This window comes from Corythoichthys intestinalis, chromosome 7 (genome assembly GCF_030265065.1).
Source record: "Corythoichthys intestinalis isolate RoL2023-P3 chromosome 7, ASM3026506v1, whole genome shotgun sequence".
Classification (NCBI taxonomy): Eukaryota; Metazoa; Chordata; class Actinopteri; order Syngnathiformes; family Syngnathidae; genus Corythoichthys; species Corythoichthys intestinalis.
In genome coordinates this window covers 14522721-14547001 of record NC_080401.1, presented here as the reverse complement: position 1 = coordinate 14547001, position 24281 = coordinate 14522721, and the positions used below count along the sequence as shown (strand labels likewise).

Below are 24281 nucleotides of genomic sequence, written 5' to 3'. Positions count from 1 at the left end.
CCGCACCGATCCGTCACCTCCGTACCGAGGTACATACTGAACCGTTACTTGTCTGTATTGTCACACCCCTGATATATATAGATATATTTTTCAATATGCAAGTGAGCCTCTGAATCTCCTGCATCTCCTGTCTTTGCTCAAGTTGTTTTGTTTAAAAAACATTAAATAAGGTTCATGGATAGGTCATTCAAGAAAAGTTTAGGGCAGGTGACTTTTTTTGGTGATAATATTTTTTTTTCTTTAATTATTATACTGTATTATAGTTAGTGATGATAATGCAAACTCAGCAGGAAAACAGCACATTATTTTTAATTAATTGTACCCACCTGGACGCCATGTAATGTATCTAAAAAAAAAAGTTGCATGAATGCTATGCTAACGCTCTGAGCCACTTAGCCAATTATTATTGCGTTTCCAACAGCGTCACTACCCCCTTCCCTCCTCCTCCCTCCCGCTCTACTCTTTCCCAGGCAGCTGTTACAAAATCAGACAACTCGTGCTTTATTTAACCAAATTGTAGTAACGTGCCCTTTCACAACCTCAGTAACGGTAACGACGTTGCAAAGATGGGAAAAGTAATCATTCTCTAAAATTTGATCAGAAAAGTGGCGTGGATGTGATACATTAATTTACCTTTCTGTGGAAACAATGTTGTGGCTGGTATGGGATTATTTTATTATGTGCATTTAAGACCCATCTGGATTGGATGTACTGTATGTAAAATGTAAAGAAGGTACAATGGAGGATGAGCTCAGGCATTGAGAGACATGACAACAATCCAACATGGGGAAGCAATTTTGTCTTGTTTGCCATTTGTTTGTCCAAAATGCTCTCCAGACTTTCTCTCGACGGTTTGTAACATCCATTTCTCATCTACTGTATCTATTTTTTTAAACTTAGTATCATGAAGCCAGGTCCAAACCAGCCAAAATTAGCTTCAGGCAGCCAATGTACAAATAGACTTTGACCTTGATACCTTAGACCACATTCACCAGACAGTTGTAGGCCAAAATTTCCATTCACATACAATATGAATCCAGAAAACATGAACGCTCATAGATGCCTGTTACTCTCATGCTCTGATGACAGTTGAAGCAAAGCAAGAAAAATTGGGTCAAGGTTGGAGTGAGATAATGTTGGGTTGAACTAAAGGCTTCAGCACTTTCCCATCACTGCTGTCCAGTCGTGGGATCGTAAAGAGCAGCTAGGGCACTGACCCAAGCTGTTGAAGGAAAAGACAAGCTGTGAGAAAAAAGAAGGGAGAAAAAAAATCCATTTCAAACTCATTAATACTATCAGAGACATCTCCAAAGCTCCAGCAACAAGGCAGATTGGAACGATAAGGAACTTAAATATGAGTTGATTGCATGGTAATGAAGAAATTATAATTCACACAGACAGACTGTACTGTGAAAGTCAATAAGTCTAATGAATAAAATGCTGTGTGTGTGCGTGTCTCTATCCATCAGTGCATGCATGTGATTTTGAACCGGATGATTTCTAGACTTTGTACAGCTGGTAATTTGGCTTTAACTCAAATGTAATGTTTTGTGCATTTGTGTGTTCGCTGACAAGTCCTGTAGTCTGATTGCATGATCATGTTTCTTTTCCCCACTGATATAGATAAATAACTCTAAAGTGCACATTTGTTTATTTGCATCTGTGTGCTTCATTGTGTGTTTCTTCCAACCGTAACGCTGGTTCTGGGCCCACAGCCCTTTCAAACAGGCATGAAGCGTCTCTATTCCTTACATGCAGTGTAATGGTGTGTGCTAAAGTGAGGTTGAGATGAGAGACGCTGTCAGCAGTGCACTGAACTCAAACAGTAAACATGGATCAACTTAAACATTTATCAGTCCTTTCATCTATTTATCGTTCACATTGTATACAGCACTTTGAAACAAACGTCACTGTGTCTGTAGATAAGCCATTGTGCTGAAAAAAATATCCATCTCTGCTTTGACAGTTATTTTTGGAGGGGGAAACGTGCCCTCACAATGGCACCAAGCAAAGGAACACAATCATGGCTACAGTACAGAGTACAGGCAGGCTCCATCAACATGTCTCACACAGAGAAAACTCCATGTTTGGTGTTTAGCGTTGACCTAGACATTTCTGCATCACTTTTACAAATATAATGCCACAATGAAAACCAGGAACCTTAGATTTCATCATAATTGTTTTATACAGTGGTAAGAAAAAGTGTCTGAACCTTTTGGAGTTTCTCACATTTCTGCATAAAATCATCATCAAATGTGATCTTATCTTTGTCAAAAGCACACATATGAAAAAACAGTGTCTGCTTTAACTAAAACCACCCACACATTTATAGGTTTTCATATTTTAATGAGGATACTATGCAAACAATGACGGGAGAAAAATAAGTGAGTGAACCATCACATTTAATATTTTGTGCCGCCCCCCCTTTGGCAGCGATAACTTCAACAAGATGCTTCCTGTAGCTGCAGATCAGTCTGGCACATCGATCAGGATTAATCTTGAGCCATTCTTCTCTACAAAACTGCTGTAGTTCAGTCAGATTCCTCGGATGTCTGCCATGAATCGCTGTATTTAGGTCATGCCACAGCATTTCAATGGGGTTCAAGTCTGGACTTTGACTTGGCCACTCCAGAACGTGTATTTTTTTCTTCTGAAACCATTCTAAAGTTGATTTACTTTTGGATCATTGTCATGTTGCAGCATTGATCATCTTTTAGCTTCAACTGTCTGACAGACAGCCTCAGGTTTTCCTGAAAAACATCCTGATAAACTTTTGAATTCATTCTTCCATTAGTTTTTGCAAGTTGTCCAGGCCCTGAGGCAGCAAAACAGCCCCAAATCATGATGCTCCCACAACCATGCTTCACGGTGGGGATAAGGTGTTGATGTTGGTGAGCTTTTCCATTTTTCCTCCACACATGGCGTTGTGTATTACTCCCAAAATATTTAACTTTGGTTTCATCAGTCCACAAAATATTTTGCCAAAACCTCTGAGGAGTGTCGAAGTGCCTTTCTGCGAACATTAAACGGGCAACAATGTTTTTTTAGACAGCAGTGGCTTCCTCCGTGGAGTCCTTCCATGAACACCATTCTTGGCCATCGTTTTACTTATAGTTGATAGGTGCACAGAGATATTGGATTGTGCCTGTGATTTCTGTAAGTCTTTAGCAGACATTCTAGGGTTCTTTTTTTACCTTTTGAGTATTCTGCGCTAAACTCTTGGCATCATCTTTGGTGGATGGCCACTCCTTAGGAGAGAAGCAACAGTGCCAAACTCTCTCCGTTTATAGACAACTTCTCTGACTGTCGATTGATTAACATCCAGATTTTTAAAGATGGTTTTGTATCCTTTCCCAGCTTTATACAAATCAGCAATCCTTGATCTCAGTTCATCAGATAGCTCTTTTGACCAAGCAATGATGCACATCAAACAATTCTTCCCCGGTGTGTGTTTTATAGTGGGCAGGGCAGCTTTAAACCACTCATCAGTGATTGGGCACACACCTGACTTAAATTCTTTGGTAAAAATTGGTTTCAATTGCTGTTTAAGTCTCCTTAGGCAGAGGGTTCACTTACTTGTGTTTCCCCCTTCTGTAATTGTTTGTAAGCTATCCTCATTAAAATATAAAATCCTATAAATGTGTGGGTGGTTGTAGTCAAAGCAGACACTTTTTTTTTTTTTTTTAATTTGGGTGATTTTGACAAATCTCAAATCAAATTTGATGGTGATTTTATGCAGAAATGTATGAAATTCCAAAAGGTTCAGATACTTTTTCATACAACTTTATATTGTTGTTATCAAATCATAATAAGAGTACCAATATAGAGGAATACAGTAATGTAGTTATTAATGTAACTAAAAAACAAGTTAAACACAATTTTAGAAATCCATTGCCGTCCAATATGGAGGGTGTTTGCGTCCACTCAGCTCTGTGGACACAGCTCGACACCTGCATCCATACGTCCAACCCTCCTTCTCCCTTTTCTTAATCAGTAGATGTCCACAATCACAGTACAAAGCAAGTCCTTTGGACTTGTTGGGGAATGGAGGGGGAAGGGGCAACGTTATTTTTTGCCAGATGTCTTTAAGATTCCTTGTGACAAACTCAACCTCTTAAATGTTGTATTTTCCAAGAAAACAAGACCCCTCTGTTCTATGGAAAAAAAAAAACAAGATGCCAAAAACACAGAGGGTAGAGATGAAGTGATAACACAAGTTGGAGGAAACACAACAAACAAGACATGACAAACAAAGTTAAGGGCAAATGGCGAAGGGAGCCATCCCGGGAAAACAAACGTATGCGTGTGTGGAAGCTTTTATACATATGCATGCATGAAAAGTGGATGGAAAAGGAATGAAGAAAAGATGAATGAGGTGTGTTAAATCATCACGCGAGCTCTTTTTTGTACCTCCATGAAGGCCAGAAGAAGATGACCTATCAACATTTTTCGAATGGGCGTAGAATTACTGTCGCTCAATGCAGTTAGTAAGTTGGGCCTCTGAAAAATCCAAACTCTTTGCTTATTTCCCATCAGTCTCCTGGCTTTGTATTGTTAGTTTTTCTCAATTGCTTTGATACGTTTCTCAGATCAGGATTGAAATTCTCAAAACTACTTGTTCAATCCTCGCAACATCGTATCACTAGTGCCCATCAAAAACGCAGTTTCTCATTTCTTTGAGCAAGTTGTAGTTCTTTTTGTGCATCCTTTATTTTGTACAATTCTCTGTTGATTTCTACATGATCAGTTACATCTGTCATGATGGTCAAAATGGATAAACATGGGTCTCTATTGAATAGTCTTACCACCGACAACATATAGTCATTACGTCATTGCATAAGTCTTTACATGCAAAATGCATGAACATGTTGTCAGAGGGTTAGGGTTTATTTAGGGTTAGGTGCTTATTTCTAAGCATTTTCGTTCCTTTTTTTATGTTACTTATTTTAACCTGCCAAAATTTGTGATAGTTTGGGACAATGTGGGTTTGCACCACTCCAACATAATCAGGGAATGGTTTGCAACCCACAACCGAATGGTAAGGATTTCCTCCCACCATACTCCCCATTCCTCAATCCCATAGAAGAATTTTTCTCCACATGGAGATGGCAAGTGTATGATCGCCAGCCTCACACTCAGATGACTCTTCTGGATGCCATGAATGCAGCATGTAATGACATCACAGCAGATGCCTGCACAGGCTGGATAAGGCATTCAAGAAGATTCTTTCCACGCTGTGTAGCAAGAGAGGACATCCATTGTGACGTGGATGAAAATTTGTGGCCCAACAGAGAGGAATGCCATGATATGTAGAAAGAATGGGGAAAAAATCCCGACATGTAGCACTCAAAGTTTAGTTGTGCCGATTGTCTAATGTTCACATTTTAAATTTTGCTTTTGTTTTTTTTCTTTGTGATACTCAGTGCTGTCTTTTGCTTTCTGTATCGCAGTGACATGGTCTGTCAAGAAATTGTAAAAACAGTAAAAGTGTAAAATGAATCTTGACCAGTCTTTTGCAATCAAGCTCCCACGCACAAAGGTTTAATTCGCAATTTTCATTAAAACCACCATCTTTAGCATCAGAGCCTTCCACCAGATTAACTGTTTAATTGAGAGCATGACTAAACAATTTGGCTGTCTTGTCTGTACACAATGAAACAAGGAGTTGTTGTTGTGTCAGCATTGACATGTTCATTGACATTGAAATTTAATTTTGAGCGATACACTAAATATTTTGCACAAAAAAAGGGCTTTTCCAGGTAATCCATGTTGTTTTGCTACTTGTGTGAGATGGATTGAACAGGTAGTTTTGAGAATTTCTATTCTGATCTGAGAAACTTACCAAAGCAATTGAGATAAACTAAAATATAGCTGTAGTAGCCAAGGAAATCTGATTCTTCTTCAATATTGGTCACAAATTCAAGTTTTGAGGTATTTTATCAATCATGAGAGTTGCAGATCCATCTATGAAGGAACGTTTATGACTTTTTTTTTTTTTTTTTTTTTTTTTTTTACAGATATTCAAGGATATGCACTGGTCTTGTTTCAACGATATGTTCATAAGTGGTTTAGTTGCCTGAAATATTTTTTTCTGAAACAAACAGGTTAGTGTGTTCTATGTAGTGTTCTTAATGAAACATTGACAAATTCATGCGCATTAAAAACAAATTTATTCTCAACGCCCAGCGTTCTTACAAAACTTTATTACGCCAAGGGCGATAATTTGATACTTTTTAAATCAGGAGTTAGTTTAACTGTTGAGAAGTAGTAGGAGCAGTAGTAATATGCTGCTCAAATATGACGAGTTAGCTTTACTGTTGATGTACTGTAGAAGTAGTAGTATGCTGCTCAACTATGACTCAAACTTAAGCACGATGTTGGAAAAATGTATGGTCCAAAAAGATCTTTAAAATTGCTCTAATGTGTTGTACATTTCATCAATTCTTATGAAGCCATTTATCACTTTCATTATGGTTGAGCCTCCTTTATCCATCATGTTGCTTTTCCCATTCCAATCTCTATTGCCAAAGTATTCTGAGTTTAATTTTTTAATTGAAGCAGATGGAAGAATGGGAAACTTGCAAAGGCAAGAATGGCATTAGTAGGAATGTGTTTCACTTGAAGCTAAATGGAATGGAACCACATCCTACAACTATTCACTGTTTTACAAATGTAAAAGTACTACGATGAAAAGGCTTGACTTTTGCTCAAACTTAAAATGGAGACACAATGAAACCTACCCCACAAATCATTGACGGTCACTGCTTAGCCTTTCTAAATACTATGATTGAAATCTCTCTCAACTTCTGTTGCTTTTAATCCACCAAAGACTGCATCCATTCCCTCCCTCTACCATCACTTGTGTGTCTCACATGCTTCCACTCAAAGCTCAGGAGACAAACATCCTCTGCCTGTCTGCTCTGCATGAAGTCATCTGCCTCAGAAGGAGCCTGAATGTTAAACTGGCTCTGAAGTCATCATTGATAGAATAAATCTGGGCAGATAAGGGCGCTACACATGACCACATTAAAGTGCTGAGCTTATTTTTTTTTTTTTAAAGATTTAAGCATCTGAGTGTTTGGTGTCTGTCTCACTAATGGTTGTCTGCAAAAGACTCAAGACAAAGGTTATTTTCACACTGTGTGTGCAAAAACAAACACAAACACATCTGTCACATCAAGAGAAGTTAGTATGTATTCGATACAAATCGAATCAACCATGTTTTTTTTCTTTTCTCTTTCCTCACTTGGATCACACACGAACTGGACAAGTCGCCTAACAAACAATTGATACAATCACAAACCTATGAACAATTTTAAGCTGTCAATAAACATAACATGCAAATGTTCTTGGAATGTGGGAATTAGTGACCAGAAAAAAACACTAGCACAAGGAGAGCAGCCAAATTCCACAAAGACTTTTATCCAAGTTTCTTAGTATCAGTATTGTACTGTTGGTCTCGTGTGCAGCGAGTTTGCATGTCACTGTTCAATGTGAATTAAACACAAATGGCTCTACAAAGTTTGTGTCTGCTTTCATTTTTAAAGACAAAAAGTGTTCTTCTTTTTTTTTTTTTTTTTTTTATTTGAAAAGGAAAACAAAAAGAACTTGGAAAGGAAAGATTGTGGTTTGTGGCATTACACAACTGAATGTCCATACACATATTGCAGTCCGAAGGAGGTTTGTGGTTTTGAGGTCAACAAAAGCCGGCTGTGAACTTGCACCACAGGCTTTGAAACGGAATTCAGTTCTATTTCATCCCTGCTAACCGCCAGAGGCGGTGCTGAAAGCACTGAATGATCCCTTCGCGCATGCGCAGTGCGAGTATTAATACCAAAAAAGTCACCTGTGACCCCAGGTTGACCTCCTGCCGGGGTATAAGTTCCGGCGTCAACCTCGTACCAGCCCCTTTTTTCTTCTCGCGTGGCAGTTGCTACTTGTGTCGCGTATAGCCTTGTTAGACTTTGAGTCGGAGCTGCGGGTTCGCCCTCCTAAGGCTGCGTCACTCTATTGGCAATCGGGAAGTCTTGGGCTTTCTTCTTGTTTCGTTTTCCGGACTTGGGACTACTGCCGACCCGCGCCGGTGACGGCTTCGTGCGCGACCCCTCTCCCGGCCGGCGGCGTCTGTGTTGGGTGAGTGATCACGGCTGGCCCGCTGTTTGCGCGGCCGCCGGCTCCGTTCGCCCGTTTGATTGTCCCCGCCGGCGCGTTGCTCGACCGCCGCGTCGGCTTCCGTGCCGCCCTGTTTGGCCGCGCGCGGGCATTCGCCGTGTGGCGTCGCTTTTCCGCCGCTTGTGGGCGATCGGTCGCTGGCCTACCTGTGGTTTGCCTTTTTCGCTAGCTTACCTGTGGTTAGCCTTTTTCGCTAGCTTACCCGTGGTTAGCCTTTTTCGCTAGCTTACCCGTGGGTAGCCTTTTTCGCTAGCTTACCTGTGGTTAGCATTTTTGCTGGCTTGCCTGCGCTTGCCGTGTAGGTGCCGTTCGCGCCACCTTCCCTGGCTCGCTGTTTTCACGGTCGCGTCGCTATGGAGGGCTCTCACTGCTGTGTGGCCTGCGGTTCCCTCCTTGGGCCGTCCGACACCCTGAACCGGTGTGCGGCTTGCCGTGGCCTATCTGACGACCCACGCGGGGGGTTTGCGGATGTTTGTTCGTCCCCCTCCCCCGTCGCGGTCCTTTGGCTCCTCCGTCCGGCCCCCGTCCGAAGAGATCGAAAGTTGACGAGCTGCTCGCCTCTGATGTCGAGCGGCTGCGCAGGGAGGTGGCTGAGTTGCGGTCTCTATTGGGTGACTCAGCGGCTGCTTTTGATCCGCGTTCGCCTGGCATGCCCGACCTTGACCTGGAGGCCGATGCCGTCTCGCTGGCGGCTTCGGCTTCCATGTTCCATGATGACGTGGGTGAGTCGGCGTTTGTGCCTTCGGAGCTCGGCTCCTCGTCCTCTGCGCTGGGCTCGTCAGCCGGCTCCCCTGACGCTTCCATACTGGCGGTGCTGCGCGGCGCGTTGGCGCGTCTACAGCTGGACTTGCCTCAACGGCCCGCTTCGGCGCCGGCGAGCGCATTTTTTCGGCACCAGCGGTCCGCCCCGAATTTTGCGGTCCCTGCTTCGGCCGACTTTGTTAGGGAGCTCCATGCGGGCTGGAGGGATCCGGCGGCTCTCTCTCGTCTTTCGGCCGATGGTCGGGCTCTGGCGGCCATGCATGATCCGGCCGCTGTGGGCCTGGACCGCATGCCGGGTGTTGAGCCCGCCATTGCATCCCTCATCGTGTCCCCTGAGGAGTCTCTCCGCCCGGTTGTGCGGTGCCCTCAGCCACAGGGTCGGCTGACGGATGAACTCATTCTCCGGGCCTATGGTGCCGGTGCGCGTGCTGGGCGCATCGGTAATTCCATGGCTCACCTCTTGTTGGCCCTCTCGGCGTCCTTGCCCGAGAGCGGTGCTGACACCTCTGCCGTGGGCTTCTGCGACGCGGCGTTGCACGCGTTCGCCCTGGTGACGCGGGAGCTCGGGCGGACGATGTCCTATCTTGTGCAAGCTCGTCGTCAGGTGTGGCTTGCTCAGTCCCCCCTGACTGAGCCTGCCCGGAGGACGCTCCGTGACGTTCCGGTTGAACCCGGCCATCTTTTTGGCTCGGCGGCGGTGTCTGCCTTGGAGAGGACTATTTCGGCCCGTGCGACCAGGCAACAGCTGTCGGGCCTGCGTCGGGGCTCCGCTCCTGCAGGTGGGCTGGGGGCTCCCTCTGCTGGTTTTCGTCCTCGCCGTGCGGCGCACCTTTCCCCTGATGGGGGCTATGGTGCCCAGCCAGCCTCCCGGCATTCAGCCGATTCCTTTCGTGACCCCGCCCGCTTGCCTCCACGTCGGGCGCAGGCGGGGCATCCCGCCCGCCAGCCCCCCAGGGCCCGTCGGGGCCGGAGGGGCAGGGACTGAGGCCGTTGGGCCGGCCGTCGGATTTTTTTCCCACCAGCAGCTCAGGTACTGGGCTGCTCGAGTTTCGGACCCCTGGGTGATATCCACCTTGACCCATGGGTACGTGCTCCAGTTCCGACGCCGGCCCCCCGTGTCCCGCCGGGTCCGGGTGACTACTGTCTCGGACCCGGCGAGGGCTCTGGCTCTGAGCCGGGAGCTGTCTTCTCTCCTGGCCATGGGGGCCATCGAGCCTGTGGATCCCCGGGCTTGCCCCCGGGGTTTTTACTCAACTTATTTTCTGGTTCCGAAGAAGACCGGCGGTTTTCGGCCGGTTCTGGATTTGCGGGGCCTCAATCGTTACCTGAAGGTACTTCCGTTCCGCATGTTGACCGTCGCGGATGTATTGCGGGTGGTCGCCCGGGGGGAGTGGTTCACCTCCGTGGACCTGAAGGACGCCTACTTTCATGTGCCGGTCGCTCCTCGCCACAGGCGGTTTCTCCGCTTCGCCTACAGGGGTCGCCACTGGCAGTTCAGGGTGCTCCCCTTCGGGCTCTCCCTTTCCCCGAGGGTGTTCACCCGTGTTGTGCGGGCTGGTCTGGCTCCCCTCCAGTCGGTGGGCATGAAGATTCTGCCCTACCTCGACGACTGGCTGCTGTGTGCGCCGTCGCGCGCTCAGGCGTATGGCGATACGGCAGTCCTTCTTGCCCACGTGGATCGCTTGGGCATCAGGGTGAATTTGGGGAAGTCGTGTCTGGTTCCTTCTCAGCAGGCGACCTTCCTCGGGGTGTCTCTGGACTCGGTGGCCATGTTGGCTCGACCGTCGTCCCGTCGGGTGGAGGCCGCTCTTCGCCTCCTCTCGCATTTTCCGGTGGGTCAGGTACGTCCGTATCTGACCTTTCTGCGTCTCTTGGGCGTGCTGATGTCCCTGACCGCGGTCGTGCCCCTTGGTCTTCTCTTCTTGCGCCCCCTGCAGCGTTGGCTGAATGGCTTTCGCCTGGACGCCAGGCGGCACCGACGACGGTTACTGAGAGTCTCCAGCCGGTGCGCGGTGGCCTTGGCGCCGTGGAGGAACGGGGCTTTCTTGTTGGAGGGCGTTCCATTGGGGGTTGCCCCAGTCCGTCGCGAGGTGGTCACTACGGACGCCAGTCGCTTGGGATGGGGTGCTGTCTGGCAGCGCAGGGCTGCTCGGGGCAGCTGGTCTCTGCGGGACCACGCTGTCCACATCAACGTCCTGGAGCTGCGTGCGGTTCACCTGGCTCTCCGGCACTTTTACCCTTTCCTACGGGGAAGGCACGTGCTGGTGCGTTCAGACAACGCTGCCGCCGTGTACCACATCAACCACCAGGGGGGCACGAGGTCTGCTCATCTCTTGGAGGCCTCCCGCCGTCTTCTTGTGTGGGCGGCCCCTCGTCTTGCGAGTCTGCGGGCCGCCTATCTTCCCGGCCAGTTGAACCGTCTGGCGGACTCCTTGTCCCGCCGTCGCCTCCAGCCGGGGGAGTGGTGCCTCCATCCCGAGGTGGTGCGCGCGATTTGGGGAGTTTTCGGCCAAGCCGAGGTGGACCTCTTCGCCTCCCGGGAGTCGGCCCATTGCCCTCTCTGGTTTTCCCTGGGGGAGCGCTCCAGCCCTCTCGGTCAGGACGCGCTGGCCCACCCCTGGCCGAGGGTCCTGCTCTACGCCTTCCCGCCGCTCCCTCTGATCTGGCTGACGCTTCGGAGGGTGTCTTTGGAGGGGCACTCATTGCTGCTGGTGGCCCCCTTCTGGCCGGCTCGCCTATGGTTTCCCCTGCTGCGCAGCCTGTGTGTCGGCGAGCCTTGGTGCCTCCCCGAGAGGCGGGATCTACTGTCCCAGTTGGGGGGCCAGTTATGGCATCCCGATCCTCGCCGTCTCCGCCTGCACGTCTGGCCGCTGAGGGGACCGACTCGCTGTTTGACGCCTGCTCGAGTTCAGTCAGGCGGACACTTTTGAACGCCCGGGCGCCCTCCACCCGGCTGCAGTACGCTGGCCGGTGGAGGTTGTTCGTGAAGTGGTGCGGGGACCGTGGGGATGACCCGGTGAGTTGTTCGGTCCCCACTGTTCTGGACTTCTTACAGTCCCTCCTTGATATTGGTCGCTCTCCGTCCACCCTCAAGGTCTACGTCGCTGCCATCTCTGCTCATCACGCCAAGGTCTCTGGTGGATCTGTGGGGAACCACGGCCTGGTCGCTACATTCCTCAAGAGGGCTCTGAGGCTCCACCCCCGCAGGTGTCCTCGCGCCCCGGTCTGGGATCTGCAGCTGGTGCTTGACAGCTTGTGCCGCCCCCCCTTCGAGCCTATGGATGCGGCCGGGCCTCAGTGGGTCGCCCGCAAGGCGGCGTTCCTGCTGGCCGTTGCCTCTGCTAAGCGGGTTGGCGAACTGCACGCACTCTCGGTTAGCCCGTCGTGCATGTTTTGGCACCCCGAGGGTTCAGGTGTCACACTGTGGCCTAACGTTGCGTTTATGCCCAAGGTGTTGGCTGGCTCCCGTTGCAATCGTCCCTTACGCCTTGCTCGTTACCGCCCCCCGCCTGGGGAGGGTGGGGGCAGACAGGAGCTGTTGTGCCCGGTGAGGGCCCTGAGGCTTTATGTGGACTCCACGGCAAGTTTTCGTAGGTCGTCCCAACTTTTTGTCTGCTACGGGGCACGTGGTCGGGGCTCTGCCCTCTCCAAGCAGCGCCTCTCTCATTGGGTCGTTGATACTATTTCTTACTCCTATCAGATGGCTTGTCGCCCCCTGCCGTCGGGTGTGCGCTGTCACTCTACCAGGGGCGTGGCCACATCCTGGGCTGCCCTGAAAGGGGTGCCTCTGGAGGACATCTGTGCCGCCGCCTCATGGTCGGCGCCTGGCACCTTCTTCAGGTTCTACTGTTTGGACGTCACCTCTCCCCACCCGCTGGGTGCGGTCTTCGGATCGGAGGGGACTTCCCTATGAGGTTTGTGTCTGTTTCTTCGTGACCCCGCTGGTATTGGTCATTCAGTGCTTTCAGCACCGCCTCTGGCGGTTAGCAGTGATGAAATAGAACGAAAGTTACGTATGTAACTACGGTTCTATGAATCCCGAATGACCGCCAGAGCGTTCCGTCACTCAGAATCCTCGTGCCACACGCGAGAAGGTTCTGTAGGGGCTGGTACGAGGTTGACGCCGGAACTTATACCCCGGCAGGAGGTCAACCTGGGGTCACAGGTGACTTTTTTGGTATTAATACTCGCACTGCGCATGCGCAAAGGGATCATTCAGTGCTTTCAGCACCGCCTCTGGCGGTCATTCGGGATTCATAGAACCGTAGTTACATACGTAACTTTCGTTTTTTGGTCTGCGTGTGAGCTTCTGGGCAAAGGTTTTGGCCTGCTGTAGCTCCTTGCGTATTCTATTTTTGTTTTGTTGTTTTTTCGTTCGATGACTGACGATTCATCAGTCACTCCAGCGCTCCATTTTTATTTTACTGGAGCGGCAACATATCTGAATCTCATTCGCAATCAGATTTTAAGATTGCAGCACAAAGCAAAAAAAGTTGCACTTGGAAGACAAGGGGCCATTTTATTATGAAACAACATGTAAATAAAAATGAGGTCTCACCTCTCTCGCACTGAGGGCCGGTGAAGCCGTACACGCAGGCACATCTGTTGGGGCCGATGCAGCGTCCGCCGTTCTGGCAGCCATTCTCACACACAGCTTAAAAAAATACACAAAAAAATTATAATTCAACAACATCTTTCATCTTCTAATGTTCTGACAAGCGTGTTTCATTATGCTTCTTTGTAAAAAATAAGCAGGGCTCCAGACTGCAACCAAATGGTTTTTCATCTTCTCACACATGCATGAGCAGTAACATTGCGGGGTTTTTTTGTTGTTGTTGTTTTTTCTGACATACTCCATCACGGTTAAATCCACAAGTTGACGGTAATGGAACAAGCTGGTTTACCAAGGGAAACTACAACAGAAGAAAAAGAAGGTGTAGGTGGGCAATGTTTTGAGCAGGTTATACCATAAATTGCGGACTATAAGCCGATACTTTTTCGCTACGTTTTGAATCCTGCGGCTTATAGTCCAGTGAGACTTATTTGTTTATTTATTTGGGTTAATAGATAACACTTTGACAGTGGTGTCATAAAAATGGCATTAGACCACCATAATTATGACATCAAACTATCATGGGCACTAATGAATGCTTATGACGGATGTAATTATCATCTGACAAATTATGTCACTAACTCCATTTATGTCCGGCTCGGATATTCAACATCCATTCAAAAGTGAGATAATTTGCCGGATGGCACAAAACGACATCGGTTATAAGCATTCATAAATGCTCATGGCAGTGTCATGTCATAATTATAATAGTATTATGGCAGTCTTATGGCACCAGTGTCAAATAAAGTGTTACCAAATAGAATAACTAGTAATTAATGAAACAACTGGAACAGTAACTGAAGAAATAATTATCATAGAACATGAATTTTCATTGTTGTTAACATATGCAGCGCTGCAATGCATGCTAGGAGGCATGCTGGATGACAACAGTGTTGACAGCAGGTGGCAGCAGAGGTTGACTGTCACCCCCAAGTGAGCAGTGATGGCCAAATGAAGCTTCTTGAAGCAATGAACCACCATGAAGCTTTGAACCAATTGGCTTCATGGTGGTTCACTTGGTCTAATGACAGTCCTATGATGCCGCTGTCAAATAAAGTGTTCCTGGTTAATATCTTTTGGTATAAATATCCCATAATACAGTGAGGAGAGCTGTGGCTTATAGTCCGGTGTGACTTATCTATGAACAAATGCTGTTTTCGTGTCAAATTTGGTGCGTGGTGGCTTATAGTCAGTTGTGGCTTATAGTCCGAAAATTTGGGTAATTGGGGAAGCGGGAAAGCTTGACAGCAATTGCGAACAATGGCGAAAAGGATGAGAATAAGTCGGACTCAGTGGCTAGACAAGTACTTCTCAAAGAGTGGGGCGCGAACCCCGGGGGGGGCAGAGCGATGCCAGGGATGGCGCATGTGACACGGAACATACTTTTTTGCCGTACTAGAATAAAGTGTAATTGCATATCCAGTCAGTGGGTGGCAGTGGCGCTCTCATTATCAGAGTGTGCGCAGTATTATTGAACTAAACGAGCACACAGCAAAGAGCACTAGAGATATGTAGAGCTAAGACGAGGAAATATGACGAAGCATATTTAATGTTTGACTTTTAATACAGTGGGAAACGAGGAAAGACCAGTCTGTTTACTGTTTCCAAACAATGCGGACAGCAGGAAGTCAACTCAATTAAGACGTCACTTAAAGGCATTAGACCCCAATCATATTGATAAGTCCTCGTTTTTTTTTTTCCCAGCGAAAACTTGCTGAATAGTGCCAACAATCGTCCCGCTTTGTCAGTGTTACATTAGTAAAGCACAGTACACCAGACTCACCGCTGTTCCAGCTATAGAGTCTGGTGACCAATTAGCGGTTCAAATTTCCAGGGCAGAGCAAGCCACAGCAAACAGACAGTGGAGTGGACCAATCAGCGACGGGCAGACGTGACGTTGGTAAAGCGACAACTCTCACGCGGCACGAGCGGAGAACGGTGAAGTTTATTTGACATGGCTAGTGCGAGACAGCCTGTTGTCAATGACTTGTGTCTCTGTGTTTTTGTTAATTTTAAAACTGATTTTACCGTGGATTGGAACATATTCTTGGCTTTCCTGTTCGCCATCTGTGTTGTTGTGGACACGACATCCGACGCTGAACAGTAACGTTGCTCGTTAAGAACACGTCACTCAAATAAACAAATCTGATTGGACGGATGATTTCGTACTGGCTCGAGAGGCCGTTAAATAGGTGGGTCCCAGACTATTCTCACACTGTTTGAAAAATACAGGGAGAACAGTCAGGCCATGCCAGGCAAAAATAACCCCACACCATTGCAAAGGAGCTGATGCTGCCTGCTGCAAAAATAAAAACTATCCCTCTGTCCAATGACACTGTCGTTTTTGTTCTCATATTTTTTTTTTTTTTTTTTTTCGGTCAAACTGTTTGGCATATTGTCCTCATGAGTTTATATTGCTAATTTATTTTTATTTTTGGATTTTATCAAATTTTATTTTCAGTATCAAATGGTCAGAAAATGTACCTTGAGTGTATTTTTAGTTTGGATGTGGCTTTTTTTTTTTTTTTAACTTCAGGCAAAATTATTTGCTTTAAGTAGTTTCTGTTACAAACAAAGCAATGTTAATAAAGTTATATTCTATTTTAAGTTGATATATATTACTCTTTTTTTTTTCTTTAATATTAAAAAGGACACAATAATAAGAATTTTATCGACAAATTATACTATTTACATCGGCGGCAGAGAGGTGGGGGGGTGCAAGACAATTACATCTTCCTGTGAGGGTGTAAAAGAAAATAATTGAGAAGCACTGGGCTGGAAACACGGGAGGCGATGAGCGATGGCGAAATGCGAAAGTCATCGCCGTTGAGCTGAAAGCCAACACACGGGTCGTGATGTGACTGCAGTGGCAAGCGACACGCACCGCCCTCTGCCTACGCGTCATCGTTTGTCTCTAATTAGCTATGAATTTGTAGGGCTTTTTAAAATTTCCTGTCTTTTCTGAGCGCCAACAACTTCTAATACTGCTGTTTTTTAATTTTTTTTATTTTTATTTTTATTATTTATGACCCGGAAATCATGCTGAGAGGTATCATAAAGTATGTGCTGGCCGCACGCTGGTAAAGTGATAGCTCCTCCATGTTGACAAAGCGTGGTGTGTGGATGTCAATTTCTGTGTTGGCCGGTGACCTCAAAGGTGATTTTTCGATCAATAAATCAGTTGCCGATTGGTTGTAGTGCCAAGTGACAGTGACAGAAATACAACAAAATTCCCATGTTAACCTAATTTCTAACCAGTATACTGGTCGATGTCAGAACTGATACAGAATAAAATATAGATTCATAGGTTTGTAGTGAAGTATTTATCAGTTAAACAGTGAAAATTAGAGGAAAACGTTTCATGTCGATTTACAGTGTGCGCCCCTGAATCTTCTTGCGCACCTAAAATTTCAAGTTAAGGGCCACTGTGCTCCTAGAAAAAAAATGTTAGTCTGGAGCCCTGATAGGGATCTCATGAGATTAAGACTACAGTTGTACCTAATGTTACGGCCAGTGAGTGTCCATGTATAAAGTTTGTACTTACGTTGTCCACAGTGGTTGCCAGTGAAGCCTTTAGGGCAGCTACAGGTGTCCTCAGCACAACTGCCTCCGTTCATGCACCTGACGTTGCATGACTGAACTGTAAAAGAAAGGATAAAAAACAGTTAACAATACTGCTCATTTATTTTCTGATGAATTCAATTTCTTTTATCTTTTTTCTCAATTTTCTTTAAACTCTTTCAGGGAAAGTGGTCACTACAGTGGACAGCTATTCAAAGGCTGCCACTTAAGACCTTTAATCCGTTATAGTGGAAGTGACGACCTTTAATCCGTTATAGTGGAAGTGACTATTTTTGTTCTTTAAAAGAAAAACTTCAATATTAGTATTATTACAATACATTTTCTAAAAAAAAATTAATCATTATTGCACAGTAATTTATATTCATGCATCTTCTGAACTGCTTATCTTCACAAGGGTCACAGGGGTGTTGGAACCTAACCCAGCTAACAACGGGCAGGAGGCAGGGTATACCCTGAACTGGTTGCCAGCCAGTCACGTGGTTTATATTTTTTCAGAATTCTAAATAAATGTGTTAATATTAATACAAACTTAATTAACTAAATATACACTGTTTACGGCTCCAAGTAACACTTGATAGTTGAATTTTCTTTTTCTTTTTTTTTTTTTAACAGTATTTAAGTAATTGATTGTCATTGATGGCGATAGATGAACACAAACACAGACAAAGTTCCATTTACCTTAATTTTCAGACTATAAGGCACACCTATCTATAAGCCACCACCCACTAAATTTGACATGAAAATGGCATTTGTTCATAGATAAGCCGCACCGGACTATAAACCGTAGCTGTCCTCACTGCATTATGGGATATTTACACCAAAAGATTTTAACGAGTATCTTATATTAACGCGTATCTTATTTGACAGCGGCGTTATAAGACCATTATAATTATGACATGACACTCTCATGAACAATTATGAATGCTTATGGCAGATGCCATTTAGTGTCATCCGGAAAAATATCTCACTTTTGAATGTTATAATTTTGACGGTCTAATGACAGTCATGCCACCGCTGTCAAATAAAGTATAACCCATTAACCCAAATAAATCAACAAATAAACTGCACTTGACTATAAGGGGGAAAAAGTAGAGGCTTATAGTCCAAAAACTACGGTATAAATAACCAGGGCTGTCAACAGACTTGGAGGGGCCCGGGGACAAGGCAACATTATAAGGCCTCCCCACCCCACCCCTGCCACCGGCTTGTCACGACAACATACGCAGTACTTTTAACGCTTTGCAAGCAATGACAGTGTAAATTTTCATATATTTAATTTGAGATGGACAGTTAAATTTATCAGACCGTAATGTGATGTGACACAATATAAACAAACAATTTCCATCTATTGTCCCATGTAGGCTACAATGAAATACAACTGAGAGTGCTATGCCTGCCTGCTAAGCAACAAAACAGTATAACTAAGTTCCTGTGCCTGCCCCCTCCAAATCCTTGGAGTTACCAAGCCCTCAAACAGTGATACGCCTAGATTTTTTTGACAGCAAAGTCATTTATGACATCAGTCAAATCCAGGTTTTGAGCAAGGTCACGCTCAATGGAGGGCATGGCTAGGTTTTTAATCCTGCCCTGTGATACGGTGGAGCGTAGGTAGTTTTTTTATGACAACTCGCCATGTTTAGAGTTATAACAATGACAGATTATATTTTCCCGCTTCAGGGCACGTACGTAGTGTAGCCTTGAGTGCGCCAGAGCGGTGTCAAACCATTCTCTGCTAAGACAGAGGGGGTGGGGGGGTTGTTGTTGTTGTGCAACAAAAGTAAAAAATATTTATTTGAAATATTTAATATGGTCAAGTTTTTAACGTATATATCAAGGAGAAGATAATATTTAGTCAGACAATGATTTAATTAAAAAAAAATAAAAAATTAAAATGAAATATGTGAATGAAAAATAAAGTAAATTAAGGGTCATTCAGGGGCCCCTATGGTCCTGAGGCCCGGGACAACATACCCGGTTGCCCTCGCCCTCAACCCCCCGCCGTCAACGGGCTTGTATATAAGTATATATGTGGAAGAAAAGAACAACTATTAGGGAATAGGAATAGTTTCTTTATTCCTTCAGGAATAAGCAGGCATGTTCCTAGAATCTCAAGAATACAAAACAAATATTTACAGTAGAGGGAACACCCCAAACACAAACCATCATCTCCGTACATTTATAAATGACGTGTAGTGAACCCTCTGAACTCCAGCATCATGTTAATAATTTAGGTGAAATTATACTAAAAATGGAAAGAAATCCACATTTGAATAGCCTCCTATCTGCTAGTTTTGAGAACCCTTTGTACTTTTTTTTTTTAGAAGCAACATATTTCATTTTCTTTTATTCTATTATTGCTCCAAAAGCACCTAACTTTCCTGAATGAACACTGGACATGCATAAGATTCCATGCTGTTTTTTTTTCTAGCTGCATTGGCTCAGCAGACAAGACACAAAGGCCTTCAGGCAACGTCGTATCAAACAGACCAGAAGTCAGCAATAAGTAGATCCTGCTGTATGCTGCAGTCACTCAGGAATTTGCACAGGGAGGGAGGAAGACTTGGTATCATTAAAAAAAAGAAAGAAAAAAAAAACAACAAAGAGGGAGAATACAAAGAGCAGGGACCAAAAGGAGATAGTGTTAGATAATTTCACTGTCACTGGGAATTCTCTTTCAGCTTTTTTCAACCAACTTCTTCCCTGAAACTATCAATATTCTGAATATTAGTTTTTGCGCCTCAGACAAAAAAAAGTGATTAACTCTGGATTGGAAAATATAAACACAAATTCTATACAGTGATCCCTTGCTACTCAGTGCGTGCAGATTTTTTTTTTTAATTAAAAAAAAAATTAAATACAGTATTTTATTTAAAAATGTTAAGATATATGCGTGTATACATGTACAAATTGTTAGTCTCTTTTATATACAGTATATCTCATTTGTATCATATTTATTACATTTGCAGTGCTTACCCCAATAGCAGGCGGCTGTGTGCCGGATCACGGCAGATGCGGCCCGGATTAGCACTATAACAGTCTAAATGATAGGTTACGCACTGTTCCGGGGCGGAACTTGCACACCGGACGTGCTCAAAAGACAGTTTTGCCTTAATTGTCGCCTTGATTGCACAGATGGGTGAGCCTGGGATCAGGTGCCGCTGATCATCGTCAGCACCTTACTTAAACCTGTCCTTAGCCTCACGTCATCACAAAATCAAGTCACCTACAGGTACGTGACTTTCAGCTAACAAAGAATCTTGTAATCCTTATACTGAGCTCATTTTTGCGTTTTCCCCCTAGATCCTGTACTGCTTGCCTGGCAAAACGCCTGCCTGCCTGTTCACCTGTTCTATCACCAAACTGCCCACTGGATTCTTTGGACACTATCTAAGGCTCCCTCTCATCGTCAATGAATTACCCCAGAACCTTAACGAATACTGTATGTTGTTTACAGTCTAAAAATAGGTCATCTTTAATGTTGAGTTGCTCGTTCCAATTAAAATATGATGTGGAAAAAAAAAAACAATGTTATATTGTTACGTTGTTGTATGTTGCATTAATATGTTAGCATTAATAAATGGCACGAAAAAGAAGTGTTGTCATTGTTGCTTTTAATAGACAAATTTAATTTGCAATATAAACAAATCACAGTGTGATACATTAAACTAAATGGACTTTAAATGGAATTTAATACTGAAAACGGTTTTAATACAAATCTGGCCCAGATTGGGTAACATGTGTGCCACATCCATTACATACATTATTGACGTGACTGCTACTTTGGACTAGTTCTGGCCCAAAACTGGTTGCTGATTCGGCAAATGACTCCTTACTGAGTTTGGGCCATTGTTCAAAAAGACACTGGGGCGGCTCCGTTTTACGAAGCTGGGCAAAAATTTGCAGTACATCTGGCCCATGTCCGATCCACTTATATTTGCTATCGGGTAAACACCATTTATGAAAATATACATATACATACGAGGATTTTTGTTTGTTTGTTTTATTTTTTAAATTATACTTTATACTATTGAGAAAAAAGGGGGGTGTCATATATATATCTCTTTCTAATGCTGTTAAATCTGAATAAATACATTTAACACTCCAAAAAACCAAAAATATTATTTTATTTATTTATTTATTTAATTTTTATGTAATTAACTATCTAATCTACGCGGATATTCGATTTTCGCTAGGCAGGCAACGGGGATCCCCATTAACCGCGAAAAACGAGGGATCACTGTATACCTCTATATCAATATATAAGAATGTTTTCCTCTATCTTTTTGGGGAGTTTGTGATGCACTTTAATCACTGGCCATCCACCAATCTTTTTAATTAAAAAATTGAATAATTTGGTTATCTTTTAACTGAAAGGAAAATAAAACTGTATTCAAAATGGGTTTTGTTAAGGAGTCACTTCTTAAAAGATACCTCCTTGAATGTAAATGTTTTAGATCATTATTTTAAATCAAAATGACTTTTGTTTAATTGTTTAATTGTTCAAGGGTCAATATTAAGGACTGAACAAAATACTGAAAAAACATCGCATTATGAAATTTTGCCACAAAACAACTGGACCTAATTTTTAAGGGTGTAAACATACATTGACCTGGATTGATACAGCGATCGGTTAACTCTTTCAGTGCCATTATTGCTGATAGACGTCCAATAATGTGGTCCTTTTCATCCCTTTGATGTGAATTTAAATGAGTTTGTCATTAGTAAGTATCACGGTATCACTTTCAATGGCAGCTATTATTGATCCAATCAAATCGGTGGAAACACAATACATCGGTCAACATATTCATATTTTATAAACGCTCTTTTTTTTTTTTTTTTTTAAAGAATGTTTTTCATTCGTATGACAAAATGTTTAAGCAAAAAAAAAAAAAAGCGACAAAAACATCCAAATGGCTGTGTATGTTTTTATTGCTTTTGATTAAATGTTTGCTGATTCTCGTTTGCTCAATCTCTAAAATGTACTCTTTTTGCCATGGGCCATGTTCCGCACCTCCATTGTTGAGGCGGCCGATCGGAGCTGTGGCCGTAAGGTGGTTGGTGCCTGTCGTGGCGGCAATCCCCGAACCCGCTGGTGGACACCAGCGGTAAGGGATGCCGTCAAGCTGAAGAAGGAGGCCTATCAGGCCTTTTTGGCCTGTGGGACTCCGGAGGCAGCTGACAGGTACCGGCTGGCCAAGCGGACTGCGGCTTCGGCGGTCGCCGAGGCAAAAACTCGGACATGGGAGGAGTTCGGCGAGGCCATGGAAAACGACTTCCGGACAGCTTCGTGGAAATTCTGGTCCACCATCCGGCGTCTGAGGAGAGGAAAGCAGTGCACCATTAACACTGTGTATAGTGAAGATGGTGTACTGCTGACCTCGACTCGGGACGTCGTGAGTAGGTGGGGAGAATACTTCGAAGCCCTCCTCAATTCCACCGACACGCCTTCCTTTGAGGGAGCAGAGTCTGGGGACTCTGAGGTGGGCTCTTCGATCTCTGGGGTTGAAGTGACTGAGGCGGTTGGTAAGCTCCTCGGTGGCAAGGCCCCAGGGGTAGATGAGATCCGCCCGGAGTTCCTAAAGGCTCTGGATGTTGTGGGGCTGTCATGGCTGACACGCCTCTACAACATTGCGTGGACATCGGGGACAGTGCCTCTGGATTGGCAGACCGGGGTGGTGGTCACCGGAGGGTGTGTTCCAATTATAGAGGGATCACACTCCTCAGCCTCCCCGGTAAAGTCTATTCAGGGGTGCTGGAGAGGAGGGTCCGTCGGGAAGTCGAATCTCGGATTCAGGAGGAGCAGTGTGGTTTTCGTCCCGGCCGTGGAACAGTGGACCAGCTCTACACCCTCGGCAGGGTCCTCGAGGGTGCATGGGAGTTCGCCCAACCATTCCACATGTGTTTTGTGGATTTGGAGAAGGCGTTCAACCGTGTGCCTAGGGGAGTCCTGTGGAGGGTGCTCCGGGAGTACGGGGTACCGAGCCCCCTGGTAAGGGCTGTTCGGTCCCTGTATGACCGGTGTCAGAGTCTGGTCCGCATTGCCGGCAGTAAGTCGAATTCGTTCCCAGTGAGGATTGGACTCCGCCAAGGCTGCCCTTTGTCACCGATTCTGTTCATAATTTTTATGGACAGAATTTCTAGGCGCAGCCGAAGCGTTGAGGGTGTCCGGTTTGGTGGCCTCAGCATTGCATCTCTGCTTTTTGCAGATGATGTGGTGCTGTTGGCTTCATCAAGCCGTGACCTCCAACTCTCACTGGGGCGGTTCGCGGCCGAGTGTGAAGCGGTTGGGATGAAGATCAGCACTTCCAAATCCGAGACCATGGTCCTCAGCCGGAAAAGGGTGGAGTGCCCTCTCCGGGTCGGGGATGAGATCCTGACCCAAGTGGAGGAGTTCAAGTATCTTGGGGTCTTGTTCACGAGTGAGGGTAGGAGGGAGCGGGAGATTGACAGGCGGATCGGTGCAGCGTCTGCAGTGATGCGGACTCTGCACCGGTCCGTTGTGGTGAAGAAGGAGCTGAGCCAAAAGGCGAAGCTCTCGATTTACCGGTCGATCTACGTTCCTACCCTCACCTATGGTCACGAGCTGTGGGTCGTGACTGAAAGAACAAGATCCCGGATACAAGCGGCCGAAATGAGTTTCCTCCGCAGGGTGTCCGGGCTCTCCCTTAGAGATAGGGTGAGAAGCTCGGTCATCCGGGAGGGGCTTGGTGTCGAGCCGCTACTCCTCCGCGTTGAGAGGAGCCAGTTGAGGTGGCTCGGGCATTTGGTTCGGATGCCTCCTGGACGCCTCCCTGGAGAGGTGTTCCGGGCATGTCCCACCGGTAGGAGGCCCCGGGGTCGACCCAGGACACGCTGGAGAGACTATGTCGCTCGGCTGGCCTGGGAACGCCTTGGAATCCCGCCGAAGGAGCTGGCTGAAGTGGCTGGGGAGAGGGAAGTCTGGGCTTCCCTGCTAAAGCTGCTGCCCCCGCGACCCGACCCCGGACTAAGCGGAAGATAATGGATGGATGGATGGATGGATGGTATTCTTTTTGCAGATGATACCAATGTATCCTATAGTAGTAATAATTATAATGAGTTGGTAAAGGTCGTGAACAAGGAGCTGATTAAAATTAAAAAATGGATGGATATAAATAAATTATAATTAAATTTA

General features: G+C 45.5%; 1 protein-coding gene and 1 long non-coding RNA gene across 3 annotated transcripts in view; one reads left to right on the top strand and one right to left on the bottom strand.

Moving 5' to 3' along the window:
- Positions 1-24281, bottom strand: part of fbn2b (fibrillin 2b) — a 139099-nt gene that overhangs the window by 73508 nt on the left and 41310 nt on the right. For both annotated transcript variants that reach the window (XM_057841188.1, XM_057841189.1), the window contains 2 exons: positions 17091-17186; positions 13493-13588 (listed from right to left, as the gene is read on the bottom strand). In XM_057841188.1, the coding sequence (XP_057697171.1) occupies positions 13493-13588; positions 17091-17186 (192 nt within the window). The remainder of the gene's footprint in view (positions 1-13492; positions 13589-17090; positions 17187-24281) is intronic.
- Positions 7888-20706, top strand: LOC130918931 (uncharacterized). Its single transcript, XR_009063860.1, has 3 exons — positions 7888-8133; positions 20261-20357; positions 20429-20706. It is a non-coding gene; the product is annotated as an uncharacterized LOC130918931 (long non-coding RNA).